This window comes from Dermacentor albipictus, chromosome 6 (assembly GCF_038994185.2).
Source record: "Dermacentor albipictus isolate Rhodes 1998 colony chromosome 6, USDA_Dalb.pri_finalv2, whole genome shotgun sequence".
Taxonomy (NCBI): Eukaryota; Metazoa; Arthropoda; class Arachnida; order Ixodida; family Ixodidae; genus Dermacentor; species Dermacentor albipictus.
Genome location: NC_091826.1, coordinates 1,072,227 through 1,086,198, shown reverse-complemented (window position 1 = coordinate 1,086,198; position 13,972 = coordinate 1,072,227). Strand labels below are relative to the sequence as shown.

The 13,972-nt window shown below is 42.5% G+C and overlaps 1 protein-coding gene across 10 annotated transcripts in view; it reads left to right on the top strand.

The window, feature by feature from the left end:
* The window catches only part of Grip163 (gamma-tubulin complex component 6), a 521,720-nt gene that overhangs the window by 93,837 nt on the left and 413,911 nt on the right, over positions 1–13,972 (top strand). For all 10 annotated transcript variants that reach the window (XR_011514995.1, XR_011514994.1, XM_070539799.1 and 7 more), the window contains one exon: positions 3,154–3,203. Coding sequence is in view for 8 of the 10 variants with exons in the window: in XM_070539799.1 (XP_070395900.1) it covers positions 3,154–3,203 (50 nt within the window). In the remaining 2 variants the exon portion in view is untranslated. The remainder of the gene's footprint in view (positions 1–3,153; positions 3,204–13,972) is intronic.

Here is a 13,972-nt window from a genome sequence, read left to right as displayed (position 1 = left end):
TTATTAAGCGAGTAAGTGTAAAGAGAGTTTGTTTTCTTTTTGGCTGATGGTCATTAATTTCCATTTTTCTGTATTTAGTGACATTTGCCATTGTGTGCACCAGTTTGTAATTTTGTGCACCAGTTTGTGTGCACCAGTTTGAGCATGTGTCGAGCGCAATCCATTATACTCAACCCTTCTTTAAATAAAAACAAATAGAAGAACTTAAGCAAGTCTTACGTAAATGCAGACAGAACGAACCGTATAACCGGCCTTTCAGTACTGCCTAGTTACCTTATTTACTCACTTCTAATGCACCCTCGATTATAACGTGCACCCGTTTTCCATGAAAAGAAAAGTACAATATTGCGCACCTCGTGCTTTTGTATAGAAATACTATTTTCTCTCATTTGGAAACAACAGGTTTATTCCCAATCCTTTAAAGTTTCAATGAATAAAAACACAAATGGAAGTGGCGTGCCTTGCCGCCAAGATTTTCACTGCGCTGGTACAAGTCGCATGGGGCAATAAATGTCACTTTGTGTATCGCATACCTCTCTCATGCGGACTGTCCTATATTGGCCAGACAGGTCGTTGCGTTAATGACCGCATGCGTGAGCATCGCTATTTGCTACTTACAGATACAGGAGGGAACTTGCCATTGCATTGCAATAAGCACTATGGCCAACCAGTTTTTGATAGTGTGTTGATAGTGGGGAGAGAGCGCAGCAAACTGCAAAGAGAAATTAGCAAAGCGTTCCACATGAAAAAGTTGGGCGCGCATACATGTGTGAGTGAACCTTCGGTTCATATCAATGATAAAGAACTTCAATTTCTAAATTTATTATGTTAATCCAAGTGTTGTTGTCTTTGTCGGGAAGGGTTGTGACTTGGCTTTTGTGTACGTGTATATCTTTTGTTGACATTTGACTGCAAACCTTGTTATTGTTCTTGGGTGTATACGCATGCGTGGCAGTGATTTGTGGAATGTATTCACAATAAACTTCAGGTGTAAGTTCAGCATTGTCCAGCATTTCTACTTACTTGTGCTCGTGTCCGTACTTGCTGGAAACAGTTATATGTTCACCATGCACCAACTGGCCCAGCAAACTACTCTACTTGTCTCCTCTTATTCATTATGTTGTCAAGGCTAAATATATGGACAAATGATCGCTCATTGGGGCATCAAGGACGCTTCCTGTATTGAACTATTTGTGCTATTCATAATGAACAAGTCTAGTAGAGTAGAATTGCTATCGGTAATATGTGTTGGGATAGTGATTACATTTAAGAAAAAGGAAGCAAGAAGGTCTGACAATCTCATCTGTTTGGGTGTATTGCTCAACATATCTATGTTAATGTCTCCTCCCACAACCAATATATAATTAAGCTCATTGACAACAGAAAATAGATTTTCTAAATATTGAATAAATGAATCAATATTTCCATCAGGTGGCCTGTACAACACTACAAACATATTGCTCTGATACTTTAAGGTTAATACCTCAATGTCCTCTGTACACTGAGACAAATCTTCAATATATTCGTACACAAATCCAGTCTTTACATGTTGCATACACCACCGCCAATTTTTTATTTTCTATTTTGGTGTACAACTTTATATCCATCAATATGATACACATCTGTATATCTACAGTACCAAGTTTCATTCACCATAATAACGGAGAATAAGAAATTGAAGTCATCAAGAAATGAAAGAAAATTTTCTTTTGAACGACCTGATTGCATATTAATATGAAGAAATGTCAGCAGCTGCATATGATGGTCGCTTACATATGAGTTCAATTCAGATGCACTGGAATGCATCACCATTGTTCCCTACAAAAAATATAGTAAGGATGTCACTAGGCTAGACTAGTTTAGTCAAATCGGCATCAGTAGTTACATGTAAAAGGGGAGTCCTGTCTGCCTTCCTCATGAAAATTTTGCCCTGTGATACCCACACATATTTCCATTCCCTTTCACGCCTTGCTTGCCGTGCTTTACTGAGCAGAATCTTCAATTCCATGCAGAGGTGCTCATTTCTATAAACTGGGTTATTCTTGTCAAAACCAAGATAACTGCTGTCTAGTTTAGCCTTTTTTGCTGCAAACAACAGTTTGTCTCGCACAGTTCTAGTGAGGAATCGGACGATCACATTAGATTTCTTTTTATCTTTTGACAATATGCAGTGCGACATGTCAATGTCTTTTTTCTGTGACGTCAGTTGCTAAGCATTTAGCAATGTTTGCAACAGGTTTCTGCAAGTCTTCATTCTCGGTTTGCAGAAGACCTTGGATTTCGATATTCATATTTCTACTGTATTGCTTCAGCTCAACAATCTCCTGCTTAGCTTCCCTGAGGTCCCTCCGCAGTTTTACATTTTCATTGCGGCACTGCGCACTCTCAGCTTTTACCGCGTCTATTTCATTGTGGAAAGCCTCTACATCAGTTCTAAAGTGCTCAAAGTTCTCGTTCATGAGGCTAATGGCGTCTTGAACACCTCTAAGTTCAGTAAATATTTGAGTGTTCAAGGAAGTGACCTTCATTTCATTCCTTAATATGCCAGTCACTATTTTTGCAGCCAACTACTGCACACGTCTTCAATCCACATGATTCAATCCAGCTTCGTTGGAGCACAGTGCATTAGTGAAAACTTGGTTGCATTTCCGACAGCTGATCGCACAGAAGCAAGGTAAAAATGGTAATGGTTTCGTATTCGTGCGCTGTCACTGAGACTACGTGTGGCGCACTACCGAAAGCGCTATCTCATTTCTCTAGGACAGACTCCTCCTCGAAAAGGGTCAATAGCTTACAACACACTATCAACATTCAAAATTGATTCCATGTGCTGTATTTTGCCGTGAAAGCTGTGGTTGATTAGCTAATTAAGCCCTAAATGAAGAACATCCTGTTTTGTATATCATAATGATATTCATTATAGGAAAAAAAATTCAATTTTTAAATCAGCTGGTAAAAATACATGAACTGTGCAAATTTTATTCGAATTGTATAAAAAAGTCATAGTTATTTTAAGTGCCTTGTCTCCCCTTAATGGGCGTTGCATTTCTGTTACTTGTATTATGTACAGCATGTCAGGGAGCCATACTCAGGCTGCTTTATAGTTGTGTTGCTTGTGACGACAGACACAAATGTTTTCTTCACCTACTGCAGGTTCCACCTTGTTTCGTTCCTGGTATCCCATCTCTTCGTGAATATCCAAGGTAAGCAATGTGTTTGATGTATTGTCTGCAGATAACCCTTGAAGTCTTCAACACAAGTCTCTGTGCATAGTGTCGTAGTTCCTGTACCATTTAGGGGACGTGCTGGATGAAAAATGGCATTAGAAACTAAATTTTTTTTTATTGTGAAAATATGCTATAAGTAGAAGGTGAGAAAAACATAATACATTGAAATCCCAATAATTAAGATCTCTTCATTTGAATTGATGGATAATGTGAAATGCTCTGCTGGATCCAGTTGTCATGAGTCACCGGCAAGACCTGTATGACAATGTGAAAAAAATGAAGACATCGGTCGACGGAACGGAGAAGGGACCTGCAGGCGAGAAGCATGTGAACCGTGAAATAAGAAGAATAAATTAAGAAAAAGGATATGCAGGCGGAGATGAGCTGGCATTGCTGGCGTGGTCAAGAGGCAAGACAGTGCCACTTCCAGCTGTGCACTGAAGACGAGAGGCAGCAGCTTCGGGGACCACGGACCAGAGAGGGGATGTTCGTGAGTTGGTCAGCGACAACTCCAGCTCCTGAGCCTTGACTGTGTCGCCGTGGCTGTGTTCCGTGGCCCCGGTCCAACCCAACGCTGCCGAAACCGGTTGCTGTCCCGTGCAACGAAGGCAGTCGCCTGGCCGCGTCAGCAGCGCAACAGCCGACTGGTCCAGACTGCACCCTGTGTAATGCAGGTCGCTGCAGAAGACTACAACCTCAACACTCTCGTCAGAGGTTGACGCCCAAGCTGTGTTGGAACCACGCAGGCCAATGTCGTTTGCCACGCTGAGCCGGAGTCCAACATACTGGCGACAGTCAGAACGTTCATTTGCTCGTGACATCGAGTTGGTTAGTCGAGCGGAAGAACAATATGTAGTTGCGGGCTTGTTTGTTTTTTATGTGTATAGCTAGTTTTTAGGAGTGTTTCGTGTGTGTATAATGTTTATAGTGTGTCAGGGTAGTTTGCTGTTTTTTTCTTTCATTATTTTTTTTTCTTCTAGATAAATGTTCTCTAACATTTGAATTGTGTCTCTGTCCATTTCTGGGGTGCTGAAATTCGTGACATCAGTAAAGCCCTATGTGTTTGAATAGTGAAAAGCTCTCTACAATTTCAATTCCTAAAAATATGCAATGGTTATTTGCGACAAAATTTCTCACTCCCATGGACCACTTGTTGGACAAGTCCGAGGTAAAGGCTAAGGCTCAACGTGCCGCTAACTACCTTAAGCTTGCTTGTCGTAAAAATAACGAGGAAGGTGCATGCCTTCTTTTCCCATCCAGCTTGAAAGCAACAGGAAGGAGCCATCTGTGCGTTCTCTATTACTTTACCATGTGTGCTCCCCCCCCCCCCCATTTCTCTCTCCTAGCATGTGCTTGATCACATTACTGCGCAGCTGATTATGTCACCTCTAACATTGGGCACAAGACTGTAAATAAGAGAGGATGACGTAAGTCCAGCCATCATCCTCCTCGGCTCACTGTCACACCTACAGCAAACAGCATGCCAGGCTTGATCTTATCGCTCTTGCTTTCGGCACATGTTGCATGCTGATGGACAAATAAGACTTTTTCAATGCGACCCCAGTGTTGGTATTGTGCGCTATGGTGTACTGGTATGGGGCAGTGTGTCATCCATATAGCAAAACAAGGGGAAAACCAAGGTCACATCTGCGATGATGGCACCAGATGGGTGCTGCAATCGAGTGGTTTGCTTAGCATGAAAAATTTAAATCTGTTGTCCAAAAATTTCTGAATTTATAAACTAAAACACTTTCAAAACACAATTGAAATTATCATAATTTGCAAAATATAAATCATACAAACTGTTAAGATAAATGCTGTCCGCACTTGCACGTATCCAATCACAGATGATGCAGTGTTCCTGATCGTTTGCTCAGCATTTTGGTAGCAGAAGACAAACACACTCATCTGCTCATTCCATTCAGTAAGCATGTATATTTTGTAAGCAGACATTTATTCTCATATATTTTGTAAGCAGACATCTATTCTCTATGCTTTATACAGGCCTCCTGACACCCTCCAGAATTCTTAGCTGAACTACAGGTTCACATGCGCCAGCATAAAAACAAGAAAATAATTTTGGCTTTCAATTTTAATTTCCCTGGTATTAATTGGGATCGGCTTGATGCTGAAAATGATGCAAATGTTATCTTCGACGTAATGTTAGAGCACGATATTATACAAGTTGTAAACCAGCCGACTTGGCTGCATGGCTCTTCCAGTTCTGTTTTAGATTTAGTGTTCCTTCCACATTATACTGTATGTATAGTACACAGGCTATCTGACCACAAACTCGTCAATGTTTCTAGGCCAATTTCTTGCCATAAAGTACAAAAGGAAACTGCTGTACATTACTACAAAGATTACTCACATGCGGATGATGCGTCAATTATTGATCACTTGGAGGCATGTCTTACCGATTTTGATAGTGGTGATGTTAGTGTTTTATGGGAACATTTTAAAAGCAGTTTGCTGGGCCAGTTGGTGCATGGTGAACATATAACTGTTTCCAGCAAGTACGGACATGAGCACAAGTAAGTAGATATGGACAGGACAACGCTGAACTTACAACTGAAGTTTATTGTGATGGTAAAGTGAAAAGATTAAAAAAGAACTAAGCACCACTTAACGTCATAGCACAATCCACTGGAAGCCTTGCAAGAGCATTGCATCATTCAAAGGAACAATATGTCGGTACAATGCTACCAAGCTTTATTAAAACCCACCAAACTAAATTTTGGAACTACTTGAGTGAAAAAAAGAAACCAGTTTCACAGATTTCTGCTAACGGCATCATTATTAACGAACAAAGAGGCATTACCGAATAATTAAATATATACTTCAACAGCATATTTTCTGCTGCAACTGATGGCCTTCTTGCTGCCACAGACACTGCGATTACAAGTTTTTCAAATATTATTAGTTACCCTGGAGTTCTCTCAATGCTACTTAACTTGAAAACTAAGACTTCTTCTGGTCTACTCTAATTTCCTGGCGGCGAGGGTTAACCTTGTGTGGCTAACCAGCCTTGGTTACACCATGTACGGTTATAGTAGTGGCGTACAGCTGGCATTCACAAGTCTTGAGATACAAGCCTTGTGGCGTCCCCATGTTGGGCTCGGTGGTGGGCGGCTGGCGCTGCTACCGAAGACAAATACTTTTTATGGCTACTCCATCCATTTCTCTAACTGATCGTCCTCTAAAAAGGGGGCGCAACGAAGCAACCACTCGATTTTTCTTCAAGAGCTACGACAACTTTGCAAAGTACCATGTAATCCACAGTGACGGCAGTATAACAGCCAGAAAACTATCTCCCTTCAAAGTTTCGAAGTGCCTAAGAGACACATTAGGCCCAGGATTCAAAGCTACAAGGATGACTAGTGGCGACATCCTTCTGGAACTGAACGACAAAGAACAACTTAAAAAGCTTACAGACCTCAAATTCATTGGTGACATAGCAGTAACTGTCACGGCGCACCGTTCGATGAACAGTGTTCGTGGGGTAATCTCTGATGAAGACATGATTGATCTTAGTGAAGAAGAATTGCTTGAAGGTTTCGCAGAACAAAATGTGACGAAAGTTCAAAGAATCATGATCCGTCGGAATGACACCGAAATCCCTACAAAACATGTAATCCTTACATTCGGCTCCACCACACTACCAGACTCAGTCGAAGCAGGCTATGTGAAAATCCGTGTGAGGGCCTATATCCCCAATCCTAGACGTTGTTTCAAATGCCAGAGGTTTGGGCACAGCTCTCAGACATGCAGAGGAAAATTAACATGTGCCAAATGCAGTTCTAACGATCATCCATCAGATAATTGTAATGCTGAATCACACTGCACGAACTGTGAAGGGGATCATCCTGCATTCTCACGATCATGCCCAATCTGGAAAAGGGAGAAAGAAATCATTGCGCTTAAGATAAATGAAAACATCACATTCTCTGAAGCACGAAAGCGACTTACATTTCCTCGCAACGAAAGTTTTGCCGCTGTGACGAGGCAGGGGGCCCTCTCACAACGGCCTAAAGAGCCCGCCCTGGTCACACGCAGTGAACCACGGGGGACTTCTTCTGCCCCCACACAGGCAGCACCCAGTGCTGCCAAATCCAACAACACGCAGACCTTGCTCTCGCAGGGCTGCATTACTGTGCAAAAATCGAGGCCCGAGACACGACCCTCAGAGCCTCGTGACCCCGCCTCCACCGCCTCTCAGAAGGAGATGGAGGTTGACACAAGTACATCGGTGCCAGTGGCACCAAAAGACAAGCGCAGCTTGCTTGAGGGACGTAAAAAAGAAAAAAACCTTCGAATAATTCCACCAAAACCTAAATAACATTATCACTCTACACAGAACACTTCCAAAAACACCTTTGTCATAATGGATGTTCAGATATTGCAATGGAATGCCAGAGGGCTTTTGCATAACCTAGATGACGTCAAAGAATTGTTATCTACATATAAGCCTAGAGTGTTCTGTGTTCAGGAGACGCACTTAAAATCAAGTGACTCGAACTTTCTAACTCAGTTTGGAATTTTTCGTAAAGACCGTGATGATGGACATGCTGCATCAGGTGGCGTGGCAATAATAATATCAAAGACTGTTGCATGCCAAAATCTCCAACTTAACACGCCTTATGAAGCAGTAGCCATACGAGCTATTTTGCTTAATAGGCTTGTTACTGTATGCTCTTTGTACATCCCACCAGACAAGAGGCTCGACATTACTGAGTTTGAAAAACTAATAGACCAGCTTCCTGAGCCGTATATTGTGGTTGGTGATTTTAATGCCCATAGTGGACTCTGGGGGGACTCACGCTGTGATGCAAGAGGCCGCGTAATTGAAAAATTCCTTCTATCCTCTGCAGCATCCCTGTTTAACAAAAAGTTTCCGACTTATTATAGCATTACGCATAACACCTACTCCTCAATAGATCTGGCGGTTGGCTCTGCAACACTTATGCCATTGCTTGAATGGAGAGCTCTCACAGACTCCTTTGGAAGTGACCATTTTCCAGTTCTTTTAGAGGCAATACATACGTATGACCCACCTGTGAATCCAAAAAAATGGAAACTAAATGCTGCAAACTGGGCAGAATTCAAAGAGCTCGCATGTATATCCCTTGAATCCATAAGGCAGCTTGACATTGAAGAAATGACTGCCTATATAACTGAACACATTATTCATGCCGCGAAACAATCGATACCACAAACCTCTGGTAAAATAGTGAATCCTAAGCCCTGGTGGAATGAAGAGTGCAAGCAAGCACGAAAAGAACAAAACAAAGCCTGGCGTACGTTTTCCAAATATCCAACAGAAGAAAACCTTATAAATTTCAAACGTGCAAAAGCAAACGGAAGACGTATTCGTTGGGAAGCCAAGAGAGATAGTTGGAGAAATTATATCGGCTCAATAAACTCATACAAAGATAGCCAGAAAGTGTACAGTAGGGTTCGAAGGCTGAAGGGGAATACCCAACTACCCTTGCCCGTGGTAAATGACACTGCTACTACATTAGAAGGGCAAGCAGATGCTTTGGGCGAACACTTTGAGCACATATCGAGTTGCGCGAACTACACAAAAGCATTCCTAACCTATAAAAAATTAGCTGAGTCAATACCCTTCTCCTTCCGAAAATCCCATAGCGATGGGTACAATTGCCCATTCACGATGCAAGAATTAAAAATAGCTTTGCACAACTGCAAAAACTCTGCGCCAGGATTAGACTGTATTAATTATGAGATGGTCAAGCACCTACCCGAGGAAACACTTGAATGCCTCTTATACCTGTTCAATAAAATTTTCTGCAGTGGTCGATTGCCGTCCTGCTGGAAGGAAGCTATAGTAGTGCCAATATTAAAGCATGGAAAAGACCCCTCCTATGTACAGAGCTACAGACCTATCGCTCTAACGAGCTGTGTATGTAAGGTGTTTGAAAAAATGACAAACCGCCGATTAATGTTCTTTTTGGAATACAATGGAATTCTGGATCCCCACCAAGCCGGTTTTAGACCAGGAAGGTGTACAACAGATAGCCTAGTTCTACTTGAGAGTTATATACGAGACGCATTTGTTCATAAGCAATACTGTCTATCAGTATTTTTTGATCTCGAAAAAGCTTATGACACTACCTGGAGGTATGGCATATTGCAAGACCTCGCGTCGTATGGCGTGTCAGGCAACATGTTTAATATAATAAAAAGCTACCTGTCCGAACGAAAGTACAGAGTAAGGGTGGGAACTGCAGTGTCGAGAGTCTTCGTGCAAGAAAACGGTGTACCACAAGGAGTGCTTAGCTGCACACTATTCTTAGTTAAAATGAACACACTACAAAAAACACTCCCACCATTTATATCCTACTCACTCTATGTAGACGATATACAGATAAGTTTTAAATCATGCAATCTGTCCATATGCGAGAGGCAGATTCAGCTGGGAGTGAACAGGCTTTCAAAATGGGCGGACAAGAATGGATTTCGCTTTAGTGAAGAAAAGACGACATGCGTGTTATTTTCTCGGAAAAGAGGCATACATCCTGAACCGAATATTACGATGAACGGGTATGTGCTTAGTGTAAAAAAGGAGCAGAAATTTCTCGGTGTTATATTGGATGATAAGCTCTCGTTTGTGCAACATATAAAAAACATAAAAATGAAATGCTTAAAAACTATGAATATCCTCAAAATTCTTTCGCACCAGTCGTGGGGAACTGACAAGAAATGCTTGCTCTCGCTGTATAACAGTTTGATTAGAACACGTATCGATTACGGGAACCTTGTTTATCAATCAGCTTCACGTTCTGTTTTAAAAATTCTCGATCCTGTACATAACCTTGGCATGCGGCTGGCCCTAGGTGCATTCCGTACTAGCCCTGTTCCAAGTTTGCACGTAGAAGCTAATCAGTGGAACCTAGACCGACAACGTAACTACTGTAGTTTTATGTACGCACTTAAGATTAGTTCCAACCGAGAACACCCGTGTTACAAAATGTTGAAGAGCACAGAAACGGAAACCCTCTTTGCAAAGCGGCCATCATTAGCAAAGCCATTTCCACTGAAAGCACTGTCGCTATGTCAAGAAAACAACATATTGCTGTCGGACGTTCACCTGCATAACCCTAACGAGTTAGTAGCACCATGGGAATCGGTCATTATACATTGTGACTTCTCGTTCACCGAAATAAACAAAAAGCATACACCCCAAGAAGCTGTAAAACAACACCTCTTATTACTACAGAGTAAGTACAAGTGTCCGGAATTTTACACTGATGCTTCAAAAACTGCTGAAACAACATCATGTGCTGCAATTGGTCCAGATTTTGTAGCCCATTTAAGATTAAACAAATACACAAGTATCTTCACTGCTGAAGCTCACGCTATACTCCTCGCAGTTAAAGAAATAACAACAAAACAGATCAATCAATCGATAATATACACAGATGCCTTAAGTGTGGTCCGGTCAATACACATTGAAAAACAAAGAAAGAATCCAGTGATAAACACTCTCATCAGCAGCTTAACCTTAGCCTACAAGAGAGGGCTACATATTATAATCTGCTGGGTACCTGGCCATACTAGTATACCTGGTAACGAAGCAGCAGACGCAAATGCGGCCTTAGCAGGTCTAAGGCCCCAAATAGATTTAAGTTATGTACCATATACAGATATGAAACCTGTCGTTCGAGGAATACTGCGTCGCGCATGGCAAGAATCTTGGGACACAGAAAACAATAACAAACTTCACATCATCCAACCCTACATTACCCAAACACCTGTATACCGGCATAGACAGGAGGAAGTAATCATGTCGAGACTGAGGATAGGACACACACATGCAACTCACTCATACTTGCTAACCGGTAATGATCCACCGGTCTGCATTAGATGTGGAAATCAACTCACAGTCATCCACGTTCTTATACAATGCCCTGGCATGGAAGCTACGCGAAAAAAATACTTTCCTGAACTTTACCGTACCAATTTACCTATGCATCCTGCATTTTTCCTATCGGCTGAGCCGATGTTCCCCCTCGACCGGCTGTTAAGTTATCTTAATGATGTGAACTTTTTGAAGAATATATCTTACCGCTTTTAAACTCATCTTCTCTACGCTGCCTGAAATCCTACATGATCATCCTAAATTCTCCCAAGAAATGCAAGCCTCGTGTTTTTAATTCCTAGGCCTTTACAGCCACCGCAGTACATCACAGGCATTGCAACTCACTATACCCGCTGACAGGTTTATAACATTCTACTGCACTACTAAACATCGTTGCTGGCGCTCTTTGGCCGTTGTAGCCCTTGCGCCATAAATACTAATTAATTAATTAATTAATTAAGACTTCTTCTGGACGTGATAACATACCAAATGTTTTTCTTTGCCGGTATGCCGAACCTCTAGCAAAGTACCTTGTCATCATATTTCATGCTTCCTTGTCGTGTTCGAGTTTGCCGAAGGACTGGAGGACAGCTTGTCTGGTGCCCATTTTTGAAAAAGGCGACCGACTACTTTTAGAAAACTATCGCCCGATCTCACTAACATCAAGTTGCTGTAAACTAATTGAGCATATTATTGCGAAAGCCCTCTATGATATTCTTGAAGAGAACAAAATTCTTCCCAACTCTCAACATGGTTTCAGAAAGGGATATTCTACAGTAACAGAACTAATCACGGTCATTCACACTTTTGTTTTTTCCGTTGAAAACGACAATCAAATTGATTTAATTTTCTGGATTTTAGTAAAGCCTTCGATAAGGTACCTCATTCCAAACTAATATTTAAACTAAAAGCTATGGCACACCAGGAGTACTTGTTTCTTGGATCATTGAATACTTAAGCAATCGCAAACAGTTCGTGTATGTAGGTGGGCATCACTCGGCCTGTCTTCCAGTGACATCTGGGGTACTACAGGGAAGTGTACTGGGCCCTTTGTTGTTCCTCCTGTATGTGAATGACAGTGTTGATATTGTAAAGCTGAATGCTCAAATAAGAATATTAGCAGATGAGTGTGTTTTGTTTAAAGAAATTATCCACACTAGTGACCAAGATGATCTCAATGATAGCCTTAGTAAAATTTTCTGTTGCTGCACTCAATGGGGGATCACCTTGAATATTGAAAAAAGTATTTTTCTTCGCATTTCCCGCAAGAAAACATCTCTCCCTTATAGTTATATTGTCGACCCTCCTGACATTTCTGCAGCCAGCATACCTGTCACCGTTCTCTCTCTGGCTGCTTTTCGCAACATTGGAGCCGAACAATGTCGGAACGCCTCCTTACAACGCTTTATTCAACGGTTCACTTCAACGACGCCTGATCCTTCCCTTCACATGTTTGAACTCCAAGATGGTATATTGTACCGCTCTAACATGCGCCGGGCAGCTCTGCTCGACTCTTCGCTATGCCTGAGCATTTGCGTCAGACTGTTCTCGCCCAGCTTCATGATGTACCGACCGCCGGTCACCTTGGCGTATCACGGACTTATGACCGCGTTCGTCGACACTTCTTTTGGCCTGGTCTATACCGTGACATCTGCCGTTATGTTGCTACGTGTGACCTTTGTCAACGACGAAAAAAGCCGACCACACTTTCTGCTGGTCGCCTTCAACCACGTGACATACTATCAGAACCATTCTTCCGTGTGGGTGTTGATCTTTTAAGCCCTTTTCCTATGTCTACTTTGGGAAACAAGTGGATTGCTGTAGCAATAGACTAAGCCACCCGATATGCAATCACACGGGCTCTTCCGACAAGCTGTGCAACTGATGTCGCCGACTTCCTCCTAGATAACATCATCCTTCACCACGGTGCCCCTTGACAGCTCCTCACCGACCGAGGCCGCTACTTTCTTTCTAAAGTTGTCAATGACATTCTACACTCGTGCGCAACTAAACACAAACTTGCTACTGCTTACCATTCACAAATGAACGGTCTAACCGAGCGCCTTAACTGCACTGTTACTGACATGCTGTCCATATTGTCTCCGCTGACCATTGCGACTGGGACATTGCACTGCCGTTCGTTACTTTCGCCTATAATTCGTCTCGCCATGATACCACAGGCTTCTCTCCATTCTTCCTCTTGTTTGGCCGCGACCCTACGCTACCTTTCGACACCGTTCTGCCTGCTAGTCTGCTAGCCCGTGAAGCCACAATCAAAGCACAAGAAGCAGGCCATATTGCCCGATGTCGACTTGTGGAGTCGCAGGACAATAAGTGGCACTTGTATGACGCCCGCCATCGTGACAGCCATTAGGCACCGGGTGCCCTGGTTCTCCTTTGGTCGCTGTTGCGATGCGTTGGCCTCTCGGAGAAGTTACTTTCACGCTACTCTGGCCCTTGCCAGGTCTTGCGTCAAGTAATGTTACTTACGAAATTGCCCCTCTTGAGGCTACCGTGGCTCAGCATCACTCCAACGTGGTCCACATCGCGCGTCTTAAGTTGTATCACTCGCCTGCCTCCTAACCAGCACCGAGCCGGTGCTTCAGCCGCCGGGGGTCATGTGAAACGCTGACGAAAACATTTTCAGCTTGATCGGAAGAAGACGACGCTCTGGACTTGACGTGCTGTCTACCATCTTGTCAGCTGCTACAGGTATCGTAAATATCCTGTAAATATACATCTGACTGTTCTTATCCCCGTAACAATATTCTAGGCTCCTCTGCACTTAAACATATTTCTAACTAGGTGTCACCTTTTGCAGCAACCTGTCCTGGCACCTTCACGTGCAAAATATATCTTTCTC